The sequence below is a fragment of the Scyliorhinus canicula genome, chromosome 3, assembly GCF_902713615.1.
Source record: "Scyliorhinus canicula chromosome 3, sScyCan1.1, whole genome shotgun sequence".
Classification (NCBI taxonomy): Eukaryota; Metazoa; Chordata; class Chondrichthyes; order Carcharhiniformes; family Scyliorhinidae; genus Scyliorhinus; species Scyliorhinus canicula.
In genome coordinates, this window is record NC_052148.1 from 149,329,127 (window position 1) to 149,352,299 (window position 23,173).

The 23,173-nt window shown below is 42.8% G+C and overlaps 1 protein-coding gene across 2 annotated transcripts in view; it reads left to right on the plus strand.

Annotated features, from left to right (window-relative positions):
• The window catches only part of sepsecs (Sep (O-phosphoserine) tRNA:Sec (selenocysteine) tRNA synthase), a 106,718-nt gene that overhangs the window by 56,700 nt on the left and 26,845 nt on the right, over positions 1–23,173 (plus strand). For both annotated transcript variants that reach the window (XM_038791473.1, XM_038791474.1), the window contains 3 exons: positions 4,422–4,575; positions 16,108–16,210; positions 22,624–22,753. In XM_038791473.1, the coding sequence (XP_038647401.1) occupies positions 4,422–4,575; positions 16,108–16,210; positions 22,624–22,753 (387 nt within the window). The remainder of the gene's footprint in view (positions 1–4,421; positions 4,576–16,107; positions 16,211–22,623; positions 22,754–23,173) is intronic.

The window sequence follows — 23,173 nt, forward strand, 5'->3', positions numbered from 1 at the left end:
ACAATCTTATATTAGAAATGGTACCATGTTACCCAGCGTTATTGCCGCATTCCACCAAAGCTTAGCCGTCCTTTAATTCGAGTCCAGCTTTTCTTGTTTGAGGAATGACCATGCCTCGTCTGGCGTCTCAAAATAGTGATGCTGTTCCTTGTACGTGACCCATAGCCTCGCTGGGTGTAGCATCCCAAATTTCACGCCCTTGGTGAAGAGGGTCGCCTTCATCCGGTTGAATCCAGCACGCCTCTTGGCCAGCGGACCTCTTATTTTCAAATAAGAGATGAGGGTCTGGTGGTAGTGCGAGATTGAGCTTTATGGCAAAAACATGGTTAGTACACTTCGGAAATACAAAAAAAACAAAAGCCTAGCAGGGCATAAGGAAGAAATTGAAAGAAGAGCAAAGACAAAGAGAGCGGGCAACACGTGCGCCCGTAGCTTTATACCTGCATGATTTGATACCCCCCCCCCCATCCTCTTTCTCTTCCCTATTGGCTTACAAGTTTTGAATTGTGACTTCTGAATAGTGGTCCTTACCATCACTTACATTGGTATATAACTTACTGCTGTATACATTTGCAGTCTGGATCCTAAAAGGCTGGTGTAACAGTTTGCTTTTATCACCGCCAAGCTGCAAGCTTATCATTAGCTCACAGGGCTAATCGCTGGCTTTGAAAGCAGACCAAGGCAAGCCAGCAGCACGGTTCGATTCCCGTAACAGCCTCCCCGAACAGGCGCCGGAATGTGGCGACTAGGGGCTTTTCACAGTAACTTCATTGAAGCCTACTCGTGACAATAAGCGATTTTCATTTCATTTCATCTCACCTTGCCTTAGAACAATATAAGCTTGTATTTTAATTACAGTTACAATATTTTCATTTTCAAAACTTGCTTTTTAACTATTCCCCTACAGTAGAGGTTCTTCATCTGTGTTTTTTTAATATTCACCATGTATAGGGACCTGGCTTCCCTTCCCTACATTGCAGTGTAGTGTTGGGGAAGAGGGGCCGAAGACTGAATTTATGACATGGTGTTCATACTGCAACATGGGGAAATCATCTGAAAATATGATGCCAAGTTCCACATGTACACTGATGACTCCCAGGTACATCTCCCCACCACCTTAACCTCGCCACCGCATTTCGTGACCTCTCCCTTATTTACCACGCTGCCTTTCCAATCTCCAGTTGTGGATAAATAGAATTTCCTCCAATTAAATACTGGGATTATAAAAGCCATAGTCTTTTGGCGCCTTCACAAGTTCGGTTCCCCAATCACTGGCTCAATCCCTCTCCCTGATAATAGCCTGAAGTTAAGCCAGAGGAACAGCACCTCATCATTTTACTCGGCACTCTACAATCTTCTGATCTCCACATTGTGCTCAGCAATTTTAGATCATAACCATTGCCTCTATTTTGTTTGGTTTTTGATGGCTCATTTTTCAATTCTTGTTTCTTGCTTTATTCTTTCATTTAACATTTGGACAATTTGTTATCCAGCAACTCACACTTCACCTGGGAACACCTTTTTGTTTTTTCACTTGCCCCATTACCATTAATTTTGGCAACAGTACACAGCCGTTTGTACTCCTCTCTTCACTTGAAACATGTCTGAATGTCCATCTTCTACCTTGATTCTTTCTGTTTGGTACCTATAAAGCCTCTGGATCAATCTTACATCTTTACTGTCAATGTCACATTTCAGCAGCATGTCTATTAGCTTTTGGTGATAACCACAACCAAATGTTATTACATAACTTGTGAGGCATATGTAAAGCTCTTGTCTACTCCTAGATATTTGTCGAAGATTGGCTTAGGTTAAACATTCCCTTTCTTGTTCTTAGATGCCATGCTGTTACTTCACCTATGTTTGGAGTTTTTACTATATCCAGTAGTTTTAAAGCATTCTTTACCTCTGATATCAGAATGTTTGGTCCTTCATTATGTTGAGGACTCCCTCAAATTCGATCTTCCTATAGTTGACTTATATATTCTGTCCATCTTTTTGCTATTGCATCCTTTTCAATTTGTCTTTTATTCATCCAAAATCTGTTGTTTTATCTTTCTTCCTATCTGTGAAAGATTTCACCTCTCATTTTGTGTTTTCTTTCCAGCTCCAGTGCCTCATCAGACGTCCTGTTATACCATTACTCTTTAGGTTCCCTAAGTGTATTCTTTATTTTCTTATCAACCATCATACTCGGGTGTATATTTTCTTTCCTCTTTCTATCATCATTGCTAGGATCTCATCAGTCATCCACTCCTTGTCTCTTTTTCTTTTCTGTTTTGGGAAAATGTCCTTTGCAGAATTTTGTATACTCTCATTCATGAATAAACTAAAACTTCTACGGGTAAGAATTGTGGGCATGAATGTAGAAAACATGTGGTAAGTTGATGACACAGTGCTACTTGCAGAATCAGAAGAGGCCCTACAAAATATTGGAGATCAACTAAAATCTTTAAGTTTGGAATTTGGATTGAATAATTTCCAACACCATGTTCAGAAATCTGGAGCTGTATTCAATGTGGCTGATGAGGACCCCCTCTCCAGGAGCCTGCAAGCAAGTTACTTTTAAAGCTCCCCATACAGCTTGTCCCCCATATCCCACTGCTGGATGAATACCAGCAGTAGCAGAATGAGGACCTTAGGTGGCCATTAGTTAAGGGCCTCAATTGGCAGGAGGGTAGTGTTGCTATATTTATCTGGTTCTAAATACAGCGGTCAATATGGTCGCCTTCCTTGATCCTAATTATGTTTGCTCTAGAGTCGCCAGGTATCTTTCGATACTGCCACAAGGTTCAAACCTGAATACTGATCAAAGAACTAATGCACCAGTTAGTTAGTTCAAAGTCAATACTATTTATTTACACACAGAGTAATATCTACTCATGCACAAATACCACAAACTAAACTATCTCTAACGCTAACGCCTATACTTAACTTTGTGTGCCCACTCAGTCAGAGGAACAATGGCCGTTGTTCGGATCTGAGGCTGTTGGGTTCGAAGATGTAACAGGAGAACAGCTAAGGTCGTCCGTCTGGTAGCGAGTGTTGACCTTGGACTTACTTGCTTCTGGTGCAGCTGGTGGACAGGTATCTCCGCTTCGAGAGCCGAGTCCAAGAGAGCGATTTTCTCTCGGGGGCTTCTTCTTATACCTGAAGGGGCTTCGCGCGCTTTTGGGCGGACCTTGAACTTGGCCCCGATTAATTGGGCCGTATCTTGATCACTGGTATTGATCTTGATCAATAAAGGGGTGGGTGCCCTGATGGCTGGGCGTGTCCTAGGTGGCCGTTGGCTTTCTTTGTTTGTGCCTTTCTGGCGCCGGGGTGTCTGCGATCGTCCATTTTGTATTCTGGAAGTGGCCATCCCAGATGGCTACAGTAGGATGGCTGTCCACAAGCATTTGTGTCCCAGACTTAATCAGGACAGAGGCAGGAAGACAGCAGGGTCCCAGTCGCCACCCTCCTGCCTGATTAAATACCCTCACCACCACAAAACCTCCCACAGGGGTGGGAATTAAATCTCGCTCCTTGTCTGCACTTCACACATGCTGAGATGAATTGCAGATTTTACTCCTGTGCTTGGAGTATCTAAATCAGCACAGGCCAAAAATCAAAGACAGACATTCTGGTTAGCACAAATTAGCATCACACCGTGTGATGCATTCACCCACCAAGAGGTTGAGGGAGCAACCAGCTATTAACTTTATTTGATATATTTCATAGAGTTTGCTGCCAGAACGAAGCCTGGAGAATGGATCAGAGAATCATGCACAGAGGGCCGCAGGCTCAACTCTTGATGCTTCCAATCTTAAATAGAAAACTGAAACAGCCGCAAATTGGCTGTGCTAATATCTGTGCCCCGTTCTGCAACCTTTAAGGGACCCTGCACTAGCATAGAGGCTTCAAAGATTTACTCGTTAACATCAAAACTTTGACAAATAAAATAGCATCACTTTTCAAATGATCTTATTAAGGCATAACTGTTTTATTAATGTAACCACAGAGATTAAATGTGTCAATTTATGGTCCAAACACAATTGCATATTTCCATAATGTACAGGACACCGAAACCTTCAACAACGGGATAAGATGTACAGTATAAATTGAACCACTCCAAAATAATATACCTGTACTGTGACATGACATTAAAATAAGGAGGTATGATTGAAAATCTCCCCTAGGCTGCCATTTCAGTTTATAATGCTATTTGGATGCCTGTGCACTTTTTATTATGTGACATTGTGACAAAATAATTTTCATGGTTTTTTTTATCAATGCGCAGACACTTGTTCATTTTTAATATTTTGCTAACTAAAAAAACTGAATTTTTGTGAAATCATGTGTCAGTGTGAGATGTAAAATGTTCCTTACTGTTTTATAATTGTTCTGATTCATTTCAACACTTGCATTTATTTTTGGATCAGGTTTTGAACCTGTAGTGATTGAGAATCTGCTTGAGGGAGATGAATTGCGCACAGATTTGCAGACGGTTGAGAGCAAGATCCAACAGCTTGGGGCAGAAAATGTCCTTTGTGTTCATTCCACTACCTCTTGCTTTGCCCCAAGGGCTCCTGACAGGTAAAGTCCATCTCTCTGCTCGCTTCTGATTTGTTAACTACACCGTACTATTCTACTGGCTTAACCCATGCTGCTAAATGTATAGCTCACTCGGCTAAATCGCTGGCTTTTAAAGCAGACCAATGCAAGCCAGCAGCACGGTTCAATTCCCGTACCAGCCTCCCCGGACAGGCGCCGGAATGTGGCGACTAGGGGCTTTTCACAGTAACTTCATTGAAGCCTACTTGTGACAATAAGCGATTTTCATTTCATTTCAAATGAAAAGAGTTACTCTGTTTATGACTATGTTAGCTGCATGGTGGTGTTTGTACTTTTAAAAATCAAGGTGTAGCATACAAGCTGCATATATACAGGCATAAAGCATTGGGTTGCACTCCCACCTCACAGCATGTTTTGCAGCAGCGGAGGCGGCCCAGCATTGGAACTTCTGGTCTAACTGCTGTCAATAAATGTTCCCGTTGTTCGCACCCTCCATTGTTGGGGAACCCATGGCAGGGTCAGCGGGACTGGAAGATCCTGTCGGCAGGAACAGCGAGAAAGTTTCGACCAATGTGCTTGTAGTATATAGAGTAAGTGACATTGCTTTATTTTTCTTTGTTTTCTCCCCTCTCCTCATACTGGGTATGGGTGTCAACCCCTTCGAGTTGCCAATCTACAAGTGTGCATAATAGCCAAGCACATCAGCAGGCTACTGCTATCTGATACAAGGGAAGAGTAGTTGAGACAGGTTCTATCTTCATACGTAGGACTTGCAGCTGGAGGTCCTGAAAAGAAAAGTGCTTGGTACAATGCAAATAGCTCTACATGGCCTTTGACTCCATCAGCCACCAAGCCCTTTGTAAAGCCTCCCAGCAACTTGAGATATCCAGCAAGCTTTATCCTATCCTGTGGCTCCTGCACATTGATATGACAGCAACCACCCTTTGCAGTGGATTGGAGACCCAGCCTTTTTGTATCCAGACAGACGTTAAGCAAGGTTGTGTGATTGCATTAACTCTCTTCACTATCTACCTGAGCCTGGTCGAGGAACTCATTTGACCAACTTCCACAAGGGCTCATGGTTGAGTTCAACAATGGGAAGCTTTTCAACTGCAACAGGCTGAGAGCCAAGGCTATGGTGAATTTCCAGCATATTCGCAACTTACAATATGCTGATGACTGGTAGTTGTTGTCCACGTTGAAAGTGATATTCAGACCACCCTCAACCTCTTCAACTACGTATACAAAAAGGTTGGTCTCTCACTCAACGTCAACAAGGCCAAATTCCTCCACCAGCCCAGTCCCAGATAAGCACCTACACCTCCAGCTATTGTTATTAGCAAGACTTTAGAAGTTGCTGAACAGTTCCCATGTCTCAAGAGCGTTCTGAAAATGTCACCATCAAGCAGGAGATCCAGCACAGAATCAGCTATGCCAGTGCAGACTTAAAACAATTGTGGAATCAGGCCTTCAAAAACAAAGATCTCCATAAAAGGACAGCGGTATAATGCTGTTGTTGTCACCACCATTCTAAATGGTAGTGCGACTTGGGTCACCTACCAATGGTCCTCTGAGCACTGGGAAATTTCCACCAGAGGTGTCTCTGCAGGATACTCAGAAGTCGAGTAGAAACAGAGATGAACAAACTCTACCACCCTCTCCAAAGCCAATTCCTCCATCATCGTAGTCATGATCATACAACATTATCTCCGCTGGCCTGGACTCTGCTCCCACATGCTTCCGAAGCAGATCTTCTTTTCACAACTTAAGTATGACACCAGATCTCAAGGAGGACTGAGGAAATGGTTTAAGGGGACTCTAAAGACCTCATTAAAAAAGGGACAAATTGATATTGATGCAAGGGAAGAACTTGCCACAAAAAATATCGTGTGGCAGTGCCTCATCTGTCAAGCTGAACTGCAGTCAGAAACTGGTCACATACAGTCTGCTACAGAAAAGTGGTGAAAGCAGGAGAGAGAGAGCAGAACTTTAATTTAAGAACTCCTCTTTCCTCAAGGCGACCCTTTTCCTCTCTGTCCAAAGACCTGTTGCTCCAGGGTTCTTCTGCTGAATCACCGAAGAACACACAAATCATGAAACCTGGCAGATGGCATCTTCCTTTCAAGGGACTGACAATGATGATGAAGCTAATGACTAAATAGTGATCAATATTGGGAACAATGTCTCCTCACTTTTACCCTTCCTAGTCTAATGTGACACCCATGATCCTGAATTTGGATGATAGCGAATTGCATAGATTAATATCAAACTGAGACTTAAATATGCTGTGATGTGGAGATGCTGACGTTGGACTGGGGTGGGCACAGCAAGAAGTCTTCCAACACCAGGTTAAAGTCCTACAGGTTTATTTGGAATCACTAGCTTTCAGAGAGTAGCTCCTTCATCAGGTGAGTCACTCAGATGATGAAGGAGCTGCGCTCCGAAAGCTAGTATTTCCAAATAAACCTGTTGGACTTTAACCTGGTGTTGGAAGACTTCTTAAATATGCAAAGCAGTGCATTTACCAACTGTCATTGGACAGCTCATTAAGGTCTTCCTTATTAAACAAGGAGAGATAATAATTGATGGTGGGGAAATGCAACAACTGTCAGGAAACATAAGATTTCAGATTTTAGATTTATTGTCACGTGCGCCAAGGTACAGTGAAAGGTATTGCTCCGCGTACTGTCCAGGCAGTTAGAACATAGAACATAGAACGATACAGCGCAGTACAGGCCCTTCGGCCCTCGATGTTGCACCGACATGGAAAAAATCTAAAGGCCATCTAACCTACACTATGCCCTTATCATCCATGTGCTTATCCAATAAATTTTTAAATGCCCTCAATGTTGGAGAGTTCACTACTGTTGCAGGTAGGGCATTCCACGGCCTCACCACTCTTTGCGTAAAAAACCCACCTCTGACCTCTGTCCTATATCTATTACCCTTCAATTTAAGGCTATGTCCCCTCGTGCTAGCCACCTCCATCCGCGGGAGAAGGCTCTCGCTGTCCACCCTATCTAACCCTCTGATCATTTTGTATGCCTCTATTAAGTCACCTCTTAACCTTCTTCTCTCTAACGAAAACAACCTCAAGTCCATCAGCCTTTCCTCATAAGATTTTCCCTCCATACCAGGCAACATCCTGGTAAATCTCCTCTGCACCCGTTCCAAAGCTTCCACGTCCTTCCTATAATGAGGCGACCAGAACTGTACGCAATACTCCAAATGCGGCCGTACTAGAGTTTTGTACAACTGCAACATGACCTCATGGCTCCGGAACTCAATCCCTCTACCAATAAAGGCCAACACACCATAGGCCTTCTTCACAACCCTATCAACCTGGGTGGCAACTTTCAGGGATCTATGTACATGGACACCGAGATCCCTCTGCTCATCCACACTACCAAGAATTTTACCATTAGCCAAATATTCCGCATTTCTGTTATTCTTTCCAAAGTGAATCACCTCACACTTCTCCACATTAAACTCCATTTGCCACCTCTCAGCCCAGCTCTGCAGCTTATCTATGTCCCTCTGTAACCTGCAACATCCTTCCGCACTGTCTACAACTCCACCGACTTTAGTGTCGTCTGCAAATTTACTCACCCATCCTTCTGCGCCCTCCTCTAGGTCATTTATAAAAATGACAAACAGCAACGGCCCCAGAACAGATCCTTGTGGTACGCCACTCGTAACTGAACTCCATTCTGAACATTTCCCATCAACTACCACTCTCTGTCTTCTTTCAACTAGCCAATTTCTGATCCACATCTCTAAATCACCCTCAATCCCCAGCCTCCGTATTTTCTGCAATAGACGACCGTGGGGAACCTTATCAAACGCTTTACTGAAATCCATATACACCACATCAACTGCTCTACCCTCGTCTACCTGTTCAGTCACCTTCTCAAAGAACTCGATAAGGTTTGTGAGGCATGACCTACCCTTCACAAAACCACGCTGACTGTCCCTAATCATATTATTCCTATCAAGATGATTATAAATCGTATCTTTTATAATCCTCTCCAAGACTTTACCCACCACAGACGTTAGACTCACCGGCCTATAGTTACCGGGGTTATCTCTACTCCCCTTCTTGAACAAAGGGACCACATTTGCTATCCTCCAGTCCTCTGGCACTATTCCTGTAGCCAATGATGACCTAAAAATCAAAGCCAAAGGCTCAGCAATCTCTTCCCTGGCTTCCCAGAGAATCCTAGGATAAATCCCATCCGGCCCCGGGGACTTATCTATTTTCACCTTGTCCAGAATTGCCAACACTTCTTCCCTACGCACCTCAATGCCATCTATTCTAATAGCCTGGGTCTCAGCATTCTCCTCCACAATATTATCTTTTTCTTGAGTGAATACTGACGAAAAGTATTCATTTAGTATCTCGCTTATCTCCTCAGCCTCCACACACAACTTCCCACCACTGTCCTTGACTGGCCCTACTCTTACCCTAGTCATTCTTTTATTCCTGACATACCTATAGAAAGCTTTTGGGTTTTCCTTGATCCTACCTGCCAAAGACTTCTCATGTTCCCTCCTTGCTCGTCTCAGCTCTCTCTTTAGATCCTTCCTCGCTTCCTTGTAAATATCAAGCGCCCCAACTGAAACTTCACGCCTCATCTTCACATAGGCCTCCTTCTTCCTCTTAACAAGAGATTCCACTTCTTTGGTAAACCACGGTTCCCTCGCTCGACCCCTTCCTCCCTGCCTGACTGGTACGTACTTATCAAGAACATGCAATAGCTGTTCCTTGAACAAGCTCCACATATCCAGTGTGCCCAACCCTTGCAGCCTACTTCTCCAACCAACACATCCTAAGTCATGTCTTGGATAGAAGAGGGCCAGAAATGGTTGTTGGAGGTCCCTGGTTATAGATGTGTCAACAAGATTAGGGAGGGTGGTAAAAGAGGTGGGGGGGTGGCATTGTTAATTAGAGATAGTATAACAGCTGCAGAAAGGCAGTTCGAGGGGGATCTGCCTACTGAGGTAATATGGGTTGAAGTTAGAAATAGGAAAGGAGCAGTCACCTTGTTGGGAGTGTTCTATAGGCCCCCCAATAGCAGCAGAGATGTGGAGGAACAGATTGGGAAACAGATTCTGGAAAGGTGCGGAAGTCACAGGGTAGTAGTCATGGGCGACTTCAACTTCCCAAACATTGAGTGGAAACTCTTTAGATCAAATAGTTTGGATGGGGTAGTGTTTGTGCAGTGTGTCCAGGAAGCTTTTCTAACACAGTATGTAGATTGTCCGACCAGAGGGGAGGCCATATTGGATTTAGTACTTGGTAATGAACCAGGGCAGGTGATAGATTTGTTAGTGGGGGAGCATTTTGGAGGTAGTGACCACAATTCTGTGACTTTCACTTTAGTAATGGAGAGGGATAGGTGCGAGCAACAGGGCAAGGTTTATAATTGGGAGAAGGGTAAATACAATGCTGTCAGACAAGAATTGAAGTGCAGAAGTTGGGAACATAGGCTGTCAGGGAAGGACACAAGTGAAATGTGGAACTTGTTCAAGGATCAGGTACTGCGTGTCTTTGATATGTATGTCCCTGTCAGGCAGGGAAGAGATGGTCGAGTGAGGGAACCATGGTTGACAAGAGAGGTTGAATGTCTTGTTAAGAGGAAGAAGGAGACTTATGTAAGGCTGAAGAAACAAGGTTCAGACAGTGCACTGGAGGGATACAAGATAGCCAGGAGGGAACTGAAGAAAGGGATTAGGAGAGCTAAGAGAGGGCATGAAAAATCTTTGGCGGGTAGGATCAAGGAAAACCCCAAGGCCTTTTACACATACGTGAGAAATATGAGAATGACTAGAGTGAGAGTAGGTCCGATTAAGGACAGTAGCGGGAGATTGTGTATTGAGTCTGAAGAGATAGGAGAGGTCTTGAACAAGTATTTTTCTTCAGTATTTACAAATGAGAGGGGCCATATTGTTGGAGAGGACAGCGTGAAGCAGACTGATAAGCTTGAGGAGATACTTGTCAGGAAGGAAGATGTGTTGCGCGTTTTGAAAAACTTGAGGATAGACAAGTCCCCCGGGCCTGACGGGATATATCCAAGGATTCTATGGGAAGCAAGAAATGAAATTGCAGAGCCGTTGGCAATGATCTTTTCGTCCTCGCTGTCAACAGGGGTGGTACCAGAGGATTGGAGAGTGGCGAATGTCGTGCCCCTGTTCAAAAAAGGGAATAGGGATAACCCTGGGAATTACAGGCCAGTTAGTCTTACCTCGGTGGTAGGCAAAGTAATGGAAAGGGTACTGAGGGATAGGATTTCTGAGCATCTGGAAAGGCATTGCTTGATTAGGGATAGTCAGCACGGATTTGTGAGGGGTAGGTCTTGCCTTACAAGTCTTATTGAATTCTTTGAGGAGGTGACCAAGCATGTGGATGAAGGTAAAGCAGTGGATGTAGTGTACATGGATTTTAGTAAGGCATTTGATAAGGTTCCCCATGGTAGGCTTATGCAGAAAGTAAGGAGGCATGGGATAGTGGGAAATTTGGCCAGTTGGATAACAAACTGGCTAACCGATAGAAGACAGAGAGTTGTGGTGGATGGCAAATATTCAGCCTGGAGCCCAGTTATCAGTGGCGTACCGCAGGGATCAGTTCTGGGTCCTCTGCTGTTTGTGATTTTCATTAACGACTTGGATGAGGGAGTTGAAGGGTGGGTCAGTAAATTTGCAGATGATACGAAGATTGGTGGAGTTGTGGATAGTGAGGAGGGCTGTTGTCGGCTTCAAAGAGACATAGATAGAATGCAGAGCTGGGCTGAGAAGTGGCAGATGGAGTTTAACCCTGACAAGTGTGAGGTTGTCCATTTTGGAAGGACAAATCTGAATGCGGAATACAGGGTTAATGGTAGGGTTCTTGGCAATGTGGAGGAGCAGAGAGATCTTGGGGTCTATGTTCATTGTTCTTTGAAAGTTGCCACTCAAGTGGATAGAGCTGTGAAGAAGGCCTATGGTGTGCTAGCGTTCATTAGCAGAGGGATTGAATTTAAGAGCCGTGAGGTGATGATGCAGCTGTACAAAACCTTGGTCAGGCCACATTTGGAGTACTGTGTGCAGTTCTGGTCACCTCATTTTAGGAAGGATGTGGAAGCTTTGGAAAAGGTGCAAAGGAGATTTACCAGGATGTTGCCTGGAATGGAGAGTAGGTCATACGAGGAAAGATTGAGGGTGCTAGGCCTTTTCTCATTAGAACGGAGAAGGATGAGGGGCGACTTGATAGAGGTTTATAAGATGATCAGGGGAATAGATAGAGTAGACAGTCAGAGACTTTTTCCCCGGGTGGAACACACCATTACAAGGGGACATAAATTTAAGATAAATGGTGGAAGATATAGAGGGGATGTCAGAGGTAGGTTCTTTACCCAGAGAGTAGTGGGGGCATGGAATGCACTGCCTGTGGTAGTAGTTGAGTCGGAAAATTTATGGACCTTCAAGCGGCTATTGGATAGGTACTTGGATTAGGGTAGAATAAGGGAGTGTAGGTTAACTTCTTAAGGGCAGCACGGTAGCATTGTGGATAGCACAATTGCTTCACAGCTCCAGGGTCCCAAGTTCGATTTCGACTTGGGTCACTGTCTGTGTGGAGTCTGCACATCCTCCCCGTGACTGCGTGGGTTTCCTCCGGGTACTCCGGTTTCCTCCCACAGTCCAAAGATGTGCAGGTTGGGTGGATTGGCCATGACAAATTGTCCAAAATTCTATGATTAACCTAGGACAAAGGTTCGGCGCAACATCGTGGGCCGAAGGGCCTGTTCTGTGCTGTATTTCTCTATCTATCTCTATCTAATGGCATCATAATTGCCCTTCCCCCAGCTATAACTCTTGCCCTGCGGGGTATACTTATCCCTTTCCATCACTAACGTAAAGGTCACCGAATTGTGGTCACTGTTTCCAAAGTGCTCACCTACCTCCAGATCTAACACCTGGCCTGGTTCATTACCCAAAACCAAATCCAATGTGGCCTCGCCTCTTGTTGGCCTGTCAACATATTGTGTCAGGAAACCCTCCTGCACACATTGTACAAAGAATGACCCATCTAATGTACTCGAACTATATCTTTTCCAGTCAATATTTGGAAAGTTAAAGTCTCCCATAACAACTACCCTGTTACTTTCGCTCTTTTCCAGAATCATCTTCGCCATCCTTTCCTCTACATCCCTAGAACTATTAGGTGGCCTATAGAAAACTCCCAACAGGGTGACCTCTCCTTTCCTGTTTCTAACCTCAGCCCATACTACCTCAGAAGAAGAGTCCCCATCTAGCATCCTTTCCGCCACCGTAATACTGTCCTTGACTAGCAGCGCCACACCTCCCCCTCTTTTGCCCCCTTCTCTGAGCTTACTTAAACACCTAAACCCCGGAACCTGCAACAACCATTCCTGTCCCTGCTCTATCCATGTCTCTGAAATAGCCACAACATCGAAGTCCCAGGTACCAACCCATGCTGCCAGTTCCCCTACCTTATTTCGTATACTCCTGGCATTGAAGTAGACACACTTCAAACCACCTACCTGAACACTGGCACCCTCCTGCGAAGTCAAATCTGTGCTCCTGACCTCTATACTCTCAATCTCCCGTACCCCAAAACTACAATCCAGGTTCCCATGCCCCTGCTGAATTAGTTTAAACTATTAGTTGTGATTCTATCTTTGAGGAATGAGGTTGTTAGACTAACAAGGCTTTAGCCATGTTACATTTCTGTTGTGATATTTTGCTGCATTTCTAATGTGCCTAATGTTTTTGACTTTTCCTGTGGTCCTATTTTTTTCTGGACTAATTTGTAATAATATGCTGGGTATACCATAGCTGTGCCAGTTTGGACCTCTGCCACTGAAGGTGGGCGGAGGTAATGCTCTCACCCCATTAGTTAGTCTGTTTGTAAACAATATATCTCAAAACCTAATGGATGGCTTTCAATGCAATTTGCACAGGTAGGCTATGGCATGAGGATGATGGTGACGCGGAGCAGGATCTGTATTCTGGAATTTTTTAAAAAAGCTTCCTTAATATTAGGAGATGGATCAAATTGACTTTTTCTTATAATAAGTTGCGAATTGGTTTATTTTGACTTACTTTGATTTTTTTTAAAGAATATTGCTCATCTGCTTTGATGGAATTTGTCACATCTGTTAAAATGTGAACAGAGTTTTCAGAGCACGTTGTTGGATGTGAATTAGCCTTAAACCTTCCCAATGAGATGGAAGCTATGAATATTTTTTTAAAGCTTTTAGTTACAGAGCATCATCCTAGAAGGGAAGAATTCAACGAGGGGCATGTAATTGTAATAAATCTGAGCTAACACAACATGGCAGAAGTATGCTGTAGAGTGCTCTCTTCATTTGTACTTTATATGCTTTGGGAAATCTTCTACTTACACGCTTATCAGCTTGAGCTTCTCCGTTCTTTCATTTTTCCTCATTTCTATTACATTTCATCTTATTCTCTTCCAATTTCAAAGTTTCATGATTTATGTGAAGGTTATGGATTTAAAAAGTTTGGACTAAAGTACATTTTAAAACAAATTTCAGTTTTAGGCCTTTATCAGCATTTCTTACAAGCTCCTACTTATTTAATTTTTTGCTGTATAAGAGTATCTATTCTCAGGTTTATCAATAAAGAAAGGAAAGTCATAAAGGGATCAGAAAGTTAAAGGTATGGGCAGGATTAAACCAAAGGCAACAAATTGGTCGAAATATTAAACAATTATTTTGCCCCAATACTTACCCACTATCATGTCATATGGACATGTCATCAGAAATGAGATTAGAAATAACATCACATTTAAAATAAAAAGAGAAGAAATATTCCATAAAATATTCAAACTCAAAGAAGATAAAAGCCATGGCCTGGGCATATTGTATCCGTACATTCTGAAATAACCTAAGGAAGGGATAGCAAGGGATATTACACATTTTAAATAATTGATTAGAAAATGGTGTAGTGTCAGATTCATGACAAATAGTTCTATTTAAGAAGGTAGCCCGAACATTCTGAGAGAGTTGTAAGCCAGTCAACCTCAATGGTCGCAGGAAAAATAGCAGAATCCCTACTAAAGGCAAAAACAGTAAAATATCAAGAAACTAAAAATATAATATCAGCATGGATTTCAATTGAGAAAATCTTGCTGGATTAGCCTAATTTCATTGGGGGCAACAGAAAGATAAGACCAGTGGATGGAATATACCAAGCTTTCCCAAGCTACCACATAATAGATGAATGAATAAGATCAGAGCATGCCGAGTCAGTATACAAGGGTAGAATAGATGCTTTCCGGCACTGTCTTCAATTGCATTTACTTTATTTAAAACCTACCACTTATATCTTCCCCCACAAGAAAAAACAATTTCTCAAATTGCTTTTTCTTCCCCAAAAGTTATGTCCGACAACCATTGGAGTTTGTTTATTGTCACGTGTACCGAGGTACAGTGAAAAGTATTTTTCTGCGAGCAGCTCAACAGATCATTAATACATGAAAATAAAATAAAATACTTAATAGGGCAACACAAGGTACACAATGTAACTACATAAACCATCATCCTGCCCACCAGGTAAATACTGGTTCTGATGAGTGCAGATTAAATTGTTAATCAAAGTAGTTAAAGTTTGGCCTCTGGGCAATTCAAATCCTCCAAACATTTCCATTGCTATCAATTCAGTAGGTAGCGAAGCAAGATCTGGTTTGTTCTTGAGATAAACACCCTTTTCAGTGCTTTAATTATAGAGGGTGCATTGTCTTCTGGAGGAGGTGGCTAGGTGTGAGGGCAATTAGCCCTTATCGCTGTCAATCACAAAGGCGCATGGAGCATAGCACCATGACAGACAGCTAGGCAACCAATGAGATCCAAGAATCAACCAAAGTCCCACCAGGGTTTCCAACTCTGGCTGGACAGATTCTGGTATCTGTCATCATATGACCTTCTCCTTTAGACTGACCCTTCCCCAGGCACCTTCCATTGGTTGCCCAATATATGCATCATCACTGAGCCTCACCTTCCAAAGACTTTTCAGTGTGTCCTGGTTTAGACTTTTGAAAATCTGGTCACGCTTATCAGGAAAGGATGAACAGACTAGATCTCTCTTCCCTAGAAAAGCAAACGCATTAATAGGGACCTGTAAAATTATGACAATTGAAATTTGAATAGAATCAGAGGTTTGATATTGAAAAGCAAAACTAGAGACCACCAATGTAAGATGGTCACCAATAAATCAAGTAGGAAATCCAGAAGAAGCTTATTTATCCAGAGAGTGATGAAAAGGTGGAACTTGCTTCCACAGGGAATGGATGAGACAAATAGAATAGATGCATTTAAGGGTAAGCTGGATGAGCATACAAAGAAGAAGGGGAATAAAGGTTATACAGATAGATTTAAATGAGGAAGAATGGGAGACTTGATTGGTGTATGGACTAGTTGGGTCGAATAATTTATTTCTCTGATGTATGTTTAAAGTAATATTTTACAACAAGTATTGTGCTGATGTTTGTTGGCTTCAATCCTATGGTTTTACATGTGTTTATTTTTGCAGACTGGAACAACTAGCTCAAATTTGTAAAACGTATGACATCCCTCACATAGTAAATAATGCATATGGAGTGCAGCTGTCCAAGTGTATGCACCTTATTCAACAGGTATGAAGCAAGACCATTGCTATAAAACTACTAGGAACCAAGAAAAATGCAGTGGGAATAATTTACTATTAACTTAGCCTACATATTTTAAATACTTTGGGCTGCATTTTCCGCTGTTTGCTGATGTTAGTGTAAATGTTGACGTAAGAATAACATGGGTATCCCTATTTCTGCTTGCAACTAACTTGTTGCTAAAATTGAAGAGCGGATAAAACGTTTTATTTCTAATTATACATAAAGAATGTTCTACCCATGTGGAGCATTACGTTCTTACTACATCTCTGTGTTTTCTCATCCTTCAATTGCATTAAAATGACTGTCACTCTAAGGGTAAAGTGCTGAGTCCGTTTATAGAACAGGTAGGAATAGTGCACTTTGAAATCCCAACTGAAAGCCCAGTATTTCCCACTAGGATAAATGACCGTAACAAATGTTATATCTGCAGCAGGCCCAAGTTTTGCACAGTCTGTATTTCTAATTTTAGCACGACCACTGCGTGCCCTTTGTTTCCTGTGCGCCATTTATTAGTTCTGAAAAATAAGCACATGAAACTATTAATAGTCAAATTGTTGGACAGGAGCTTGTGACCCAAAATAAGCTCTACATCTCAGTTGTGTCATCAAGTATAACCAGCGAAACTCTGGGCTGCTCATGTGTGTAGGTAGGGAAACAAGAAAGATGTGCAATTATATCGCACATTTCAGGATCATCAGTGTCCCACAACACTTTAATGACAGTGAGGTACTTTTGAAGTGTTGTCACTATTGTAATTTGGGAATGGCAGTGGTCACTTTTCACACAGCAAACTCCCACAACAGCAGTATGATAATGACTAGATAATCTGTTTTTGTGATACAGTATTGATATTGGGGTAAATATTGGCCAGAATGCGGGGATAGCTCTCCTGTTCTTATTTGAAATAGTGTCACAGGATGTTTTGCATCCACATGAAGGGACAGACCGGGCCTCGGTTGAATGTTTCACCCAACAGATGGCACCTGGACAGGTGCACGACAGGTACTGCTCATGTGTATCAGCCTAGAATGTTGTGCTCAAGCCTTGAAGTGGGACTTGAACCCATTCTCTGACTGAGAATGTTACTGACAGCCATGACTGTGAGAGTCGTAATCCTGATTAATCTGAGTCATTTTAAACACTTCCCAGTATGACTCTAATTCTAAAATTAGGGTACTCCTTTAATTAGTACAAAAGCTGATGTGGATGGTGGAAATCTGTGGACCTTGCTCTGTCCTCAGTCTACTGCAGTGTTCTAATGCAGCTCACCATAAGCTCGAGGAACAACACCTCATTTTATGATGAGGCCTTTTACAGCCTTCTAAGCTCAATATTGAGATCAACAATATCAGACTGCAATCTCTGCCCCCATTTTGAAACCATTTCTTTGTATGTTTCGATCTTACTCCTGTTTTTTCTCTTGCTTTAGCTTTTGGATGGAAGCTTTTCATTCTGCCATTCACACTTCCTTGAGACACATGCTTTGTTTCTTGTCCCATTAATAGCCCCTTAGACCCTGCACCACTGACTCTTGTTATTTAATCTCTCTTGTTTCCTACTCTATCACAGGATTTCCCTTTTGGACTTTTTCTACGCTCCGCTTTTTCATAGAAAACATTACGGCATAGAAGGAGACTATTCAGCCCATTCTGTCTGCGCTGGCTGGAAAAGCTAGCTGCACATTCAAATCCCACCTTCCAGCACCAGGGGCGGAATTCACCGACCCCCCGGGGGGTCGGAGAATCGCCCAGGGCCGGCGTCAATCCCGCCCCCGCCGGGAATCGGCGGGGCCGGGAATCGGGCCGCGCTGGTCGGCAGCCCCCCGCGCCGATTCTCCGGCCCGCGATGGGCTGAAGTCCCGCCGCTGACAGGCCGTTCCCGCAAGTGGGAATCAAAGGACATCTGGTGCCGGCGGGATTGGCGGCGCGGGCGGGCCTGGGGGGGAAAATTCCGCACCTTTGGGGAGGCCCGACGCCGGAGTGGTTCACGCCACTCCGTCCCGTCGGGACCCTCCCGCCCGCCGGGTAGGGGAGAATCCCGGCTCAGGTTACGACACTTCAGGTGCAGATGGTCTAAAAGTTGTTGTTGTAATTTAGAGTTAGGGTTTAAGTGCCTCAGATTTATGGCGTGATCTGTTGGATGATGCTGTCAATTTAGGTGCAAGCTTAAACACCCCAAAACAAAAGATGTTAAATGTCAATAAAATAAAATTTAGAGTTAGGGTCTGGATAAATGTACCCCTCAAGGGACTTGGGGTTGGGTTTTAGGGTGTGGATTCCAGCCCTGGCAACATTCCTGTAAATCTCCTCTGTACTCTCTTCACTCTTTTTGTTAACTCATTTTAAACATGCTGGGAGAATGGATCAATGAGTCGAGTTTGGATTGGGTATAATTAGGAAGTCTGAGTTGTGATGTAGGGTTTTTGTTATATCATATGAGAACTGCACATTTTAATGGGTTCTGTTGCCACAACCCCCCCCCCCCCCCCCCCCCCCCCCCCCCCCCCCCCCCCCCCCCCCCCCCGCCGTGCCCCCATCTGACCTCATCGCAGGAGGCTAATATGGCTGGCCTAAGTTTGTTTTCAGAAAATATTTTATTGAAGCAATTGTAATCTTCACAGTTTAACACATTAACATTTCTTAAACAACCACGTGGGCCGACACACGCAAAAAAACTAAAAAAACAATGTCCCCTTCTGCCCGTGCCCTATTCCCTAATTATCCATATACTGAGTTCTCTGTCCTTATCTAACACTGCCATGCCTTCCTATTTTCTTTCTCCCCCCCCCTTCCTTTACTGCTGACGTTCAATTTTCTTTGAAGAAGTCGATGAACGGTTGCCATCTCTGGGCGAACCCCTGAGTTGATCCTCTCAAGACAAACTTGATTTTTCCAGGCTGAGAAACCCTGCCATATCGCTGACCCACACACTTCAACACTACGCAAGAAGTTCAAGACCATTCAGGTCATTGCCCGCTTCATTGGCAGCCTATTCCACCACCGTAAACATTTATTCCTTCCACCATTTTCACGCAATGGCAGCAGTGTGTACCATCTAAAGGATGCACTACAGCAATTCACCAAGGCTCCTTTGACGCAACCTTCTAAATCTGTGGCCTCTATAACTTAGGGCAAGGCAGCAGAACTGTGGGAGCACTATCTGCAAGTTCCCCTCCAAGCTACACACCCATCCTGACTTGGAACAATATCGCTTTTCCTTCACTGTCGCTGGGTCAAAATCCATGGAACCCATAGAATCCCTACAATGCAAAATGAGGCCATTGGCCCCTTGAGTCGACGGCAACCCTCCTGGAACTCCTTTCCTAACAGCACTGTGGGTGTAACTACACCACATGCAGCAAATCAAGAAGGCATCTCACCACCGTCTTCTCAAGGGCAATTGGAGATGGGCAATAAATGAAGGCCTAGACAACGATGCCCACATTCTGTGAAAATAAGTAAATTCAAAGGTATATGTTCTAAAGTTCTTTTTAAAACACTATCAAAAAACCTAAACGTGTAAAAAGCCTTGTTTCGACTTTACTTGCATCATAGTTTGCATCATTCAGAGTAGTTGTTTTGATGAGAAACAATTCTGGATAAAATTGAAGGAAAATGTGGCAATACAACAGGAATGTTTGGGCAGGCTAAAACATGTAAGGTGAAGGAAAATCATAAAGCATGTCTGATTACAGTGATTTCCTCAGCACAGTTGTGAAAAGGGAGACTTATTATCACCATGTAAATGTAAATATAAACACTTTATGACAAAATAGGTGATGAGAAATTTAGAGAGTGGAGATACGTAGGTCCTCTTGCAGATGCTGCCAAAAAGAACTTGTGGCAAATTGTGGCAAGAGCTCAGAAAAATATCTTCCTTTATACAAGAAAATGCAGTGAAAGATATCGCTTTGGTGAAGGTCAGATGCACTTGGTGTCGTGGCATCCAGTTCCAACAATTATATATTTTTAATGAGGATTTAGCTGTGCTGGCAGGATTTCTTACTGCTTTTGTTAATGTGTCTAGGAGCTAGGTCAGAAATACTTTCGACTCCTGATCAGACACTTCGCTGGATGCAGATAAAGAATGATCGATTTTTAAAGGAGTCATCATGGACATTAGTTCAAACTTAGTGCAGCACAATGGGATGAAAATGTCCTCATTCTGCCAGCTGCTATCATAAGAACTAGGAGCAGGAGTAGGCCACCTGGCCCCTTGAGCCTGCTCCACCATTCAATGGGATCATGGCTGATCTTTTGTGGACTCAGCTCCACTTTCCGGCCCGAACACCATAACCCTTAATCCCTTTATTCTTCAAAAAACTATCTATCTTTACCTTAAAAACATTTAATGAAGGAGCCTCAATTGCTTCACTGGGCAAGGAATTCCATAGATTCACAACCCTTTGGGTGAAGACGTTCCTCCTAAACTCAGTCCTAAATCTACTTTCCCTTATTTTGAGGCTATACCCCCTAGTTCTGCTTTCACCCACCAGTGGAAACAATCTGCCCGCATCTATCCTATCTATTCCCTTCATAATTTTATATGTTTCCATAAGATCCCCCCGCACCCTTCTAAATTCCAACGAGTACAGTCCCAGTTTACTCAACCTCTCCTCGTAATCCAACCCCTTCAGCTCTGGGATTAACCTAGTGAATCTCCTATCTTCAGATGAGTTTGTGCTGCCCCAGTACAGTTCCTCATAGCCTCGTGTGGGTGGGGGGGGGGGGGGGGGGGGGGGGGGGGCTGTACAATACAAAACCTGCCTCCAATTTGGCAGGCTTAAAGGTGGATGGTGTGGGACGTGAGAAAGATGCCTCAGGTTAAGGCTGAAGCCCATCGTTGGGAAGAGTACACTTTACCACATGACTGTGCTATTCCATATGTGACCCGGGAGCATCTGATGCTGACATAAGGCGCCTGAAATGGATAGTGTTGATTACTATGCATTAAACATCCTTAAGTCTAATGAACACAGTAGTCCATCAGTACCCATTTTTATAAATGATCACAAATTAAAAGTATTAATTTCTGATCACCCCTACTTAATTTTTTTTATTTGACTCCTTCTGTTTGTTTCTTTAGGTGACACAATCCAATTGAGCATTAAAGTATGAGAGCTGAATTAACACTATTGAATACAATCATGGTCCTCACTTTAACTGCCTCAGATTTATGGAGTGATCTGTTGGATGATGCTGTCAATTTAGGTGCAAGCTAAAACACCCCAAAACAAAAAATGTTAAATGTCATTCTTTATCTTTCTTAGATAAATACAACTGAGGATATCTTATAGTCTTAATATTTACACTGTCCCAGGTATACAAATAGTTGTTTGGTAATACAGAACATGAGTATTGCTTAAAAAATACATTTTGTTGAAGTTTTTCATCTTCACTCACCTGGTTAATTGCAAGAATACCAATGTCAGGGCACAACATTCCACATTATATATCGCACAAACTCACGAATGGGCATAAAGTTGTCAATTTCTACCCTGAAAAGTGCCCAATCTACCGCAGATTACCTTGGAAGGGTAAAATAAATTGAGCAACAGGTGAAACTAGCTTTTTCACTCTACTAATATGCAGGAGCAACACGAGTTGTATTCACCACTAACAGAATGCTGCTGTCAAGCCAAAAAACATTCTGCCCATCACACAAATGAGTAATGTGGTATATGAATTTCAGTGCCAATGTGACGCTAGGTATGTAGGCCATACACCCCAAAGACTGGAAGTTCATATCAAACAGGACATCTCTTCCCTGTTCACAATGGGCAAAGTACAGACCATGCCCGACCAGCATGTGCTTGCAAAACGCAAAACACAACACCCAACATCAGATGCTAAGTAGTCCCCAGTGTGCTAAAAATTAACTGACAACCAATTTAAGTTTGTTAGTCGGTCTCGTAGTGTAGCAATTTGTATGTACTGGAAGCTATATTTATTAACACACAGGGCATATTCTTTTCAGATGGAAAGAACATGTACACACCTGTTTCAACAAAACAAAATAATGACAGCCATTTGACAGTTTCCTCCACAGGGCAATACATTGACCAATCAGGGTCAAGCTGCCTGGTTTAAATTTCAAACCATACTCGGCAGCCAACTGTCAGTCACCACCAACTGGTGCATTCTCTATGGCAATGCCTCTACCAATCAGAGTCCACTTACCAACCAATCAGCACACTCTTCTCGTACAATATAAAGCTGTTGTTTCCCCTGACTTCGATATTCTGTGATCATCCTGATGAGTGCAAGATGAAAAGTTTTGACAAAATGAATTTTTTTAAGCAATGCTCAAATTACACTATCTTTGATACTGTATGTTTCTTACATAAGTAGCCATAATATATTTTGTTGTTTTCTTAACTGTTTTAACATTTTAATTAGGGAGCACGTGTTGGCCGGATAGATGCATTTGTGCAAAGCTTGGACAAGAACTTCATGGTTCCAGTAGGTGGTGCCATAGTAGCTGGTTTTGACGATGTCTTCATAAACGAGATCAGCAAAATGTACCCAGGTATTACATTATTAGTTACTTTGCATTAACAAAGTAAATCTCAGCTATAATAATAAGATTAGCTGCAAGTTTAGCTTTTATTTATATCCAGATTGGCTGTTAGAAAATCGTGGTGCAAAATTCTGGTTAAGTTCCTTAGCCAATATTAGATTGAATGCTCCTCTGAACGTCTGGCTAAGAAACGAATGTCATTTACATTCAGAGCAGGATTTAGTTCTTAAGCTTTGATGAAACAGATTTCTATATTTATGAAGTGAATAACAATTAACTCAATCGTTCAACTGATTTTTTAAAAATCCGATGTCAATCTATAAATAGAAGTGTGACAGTCTAATTTTATATTAATGCTTTCTCAGCTTTATTTATCAGTCATCACACTTTATTTTTTAAATATAGTGATGAGCTATAAAATATCAACCA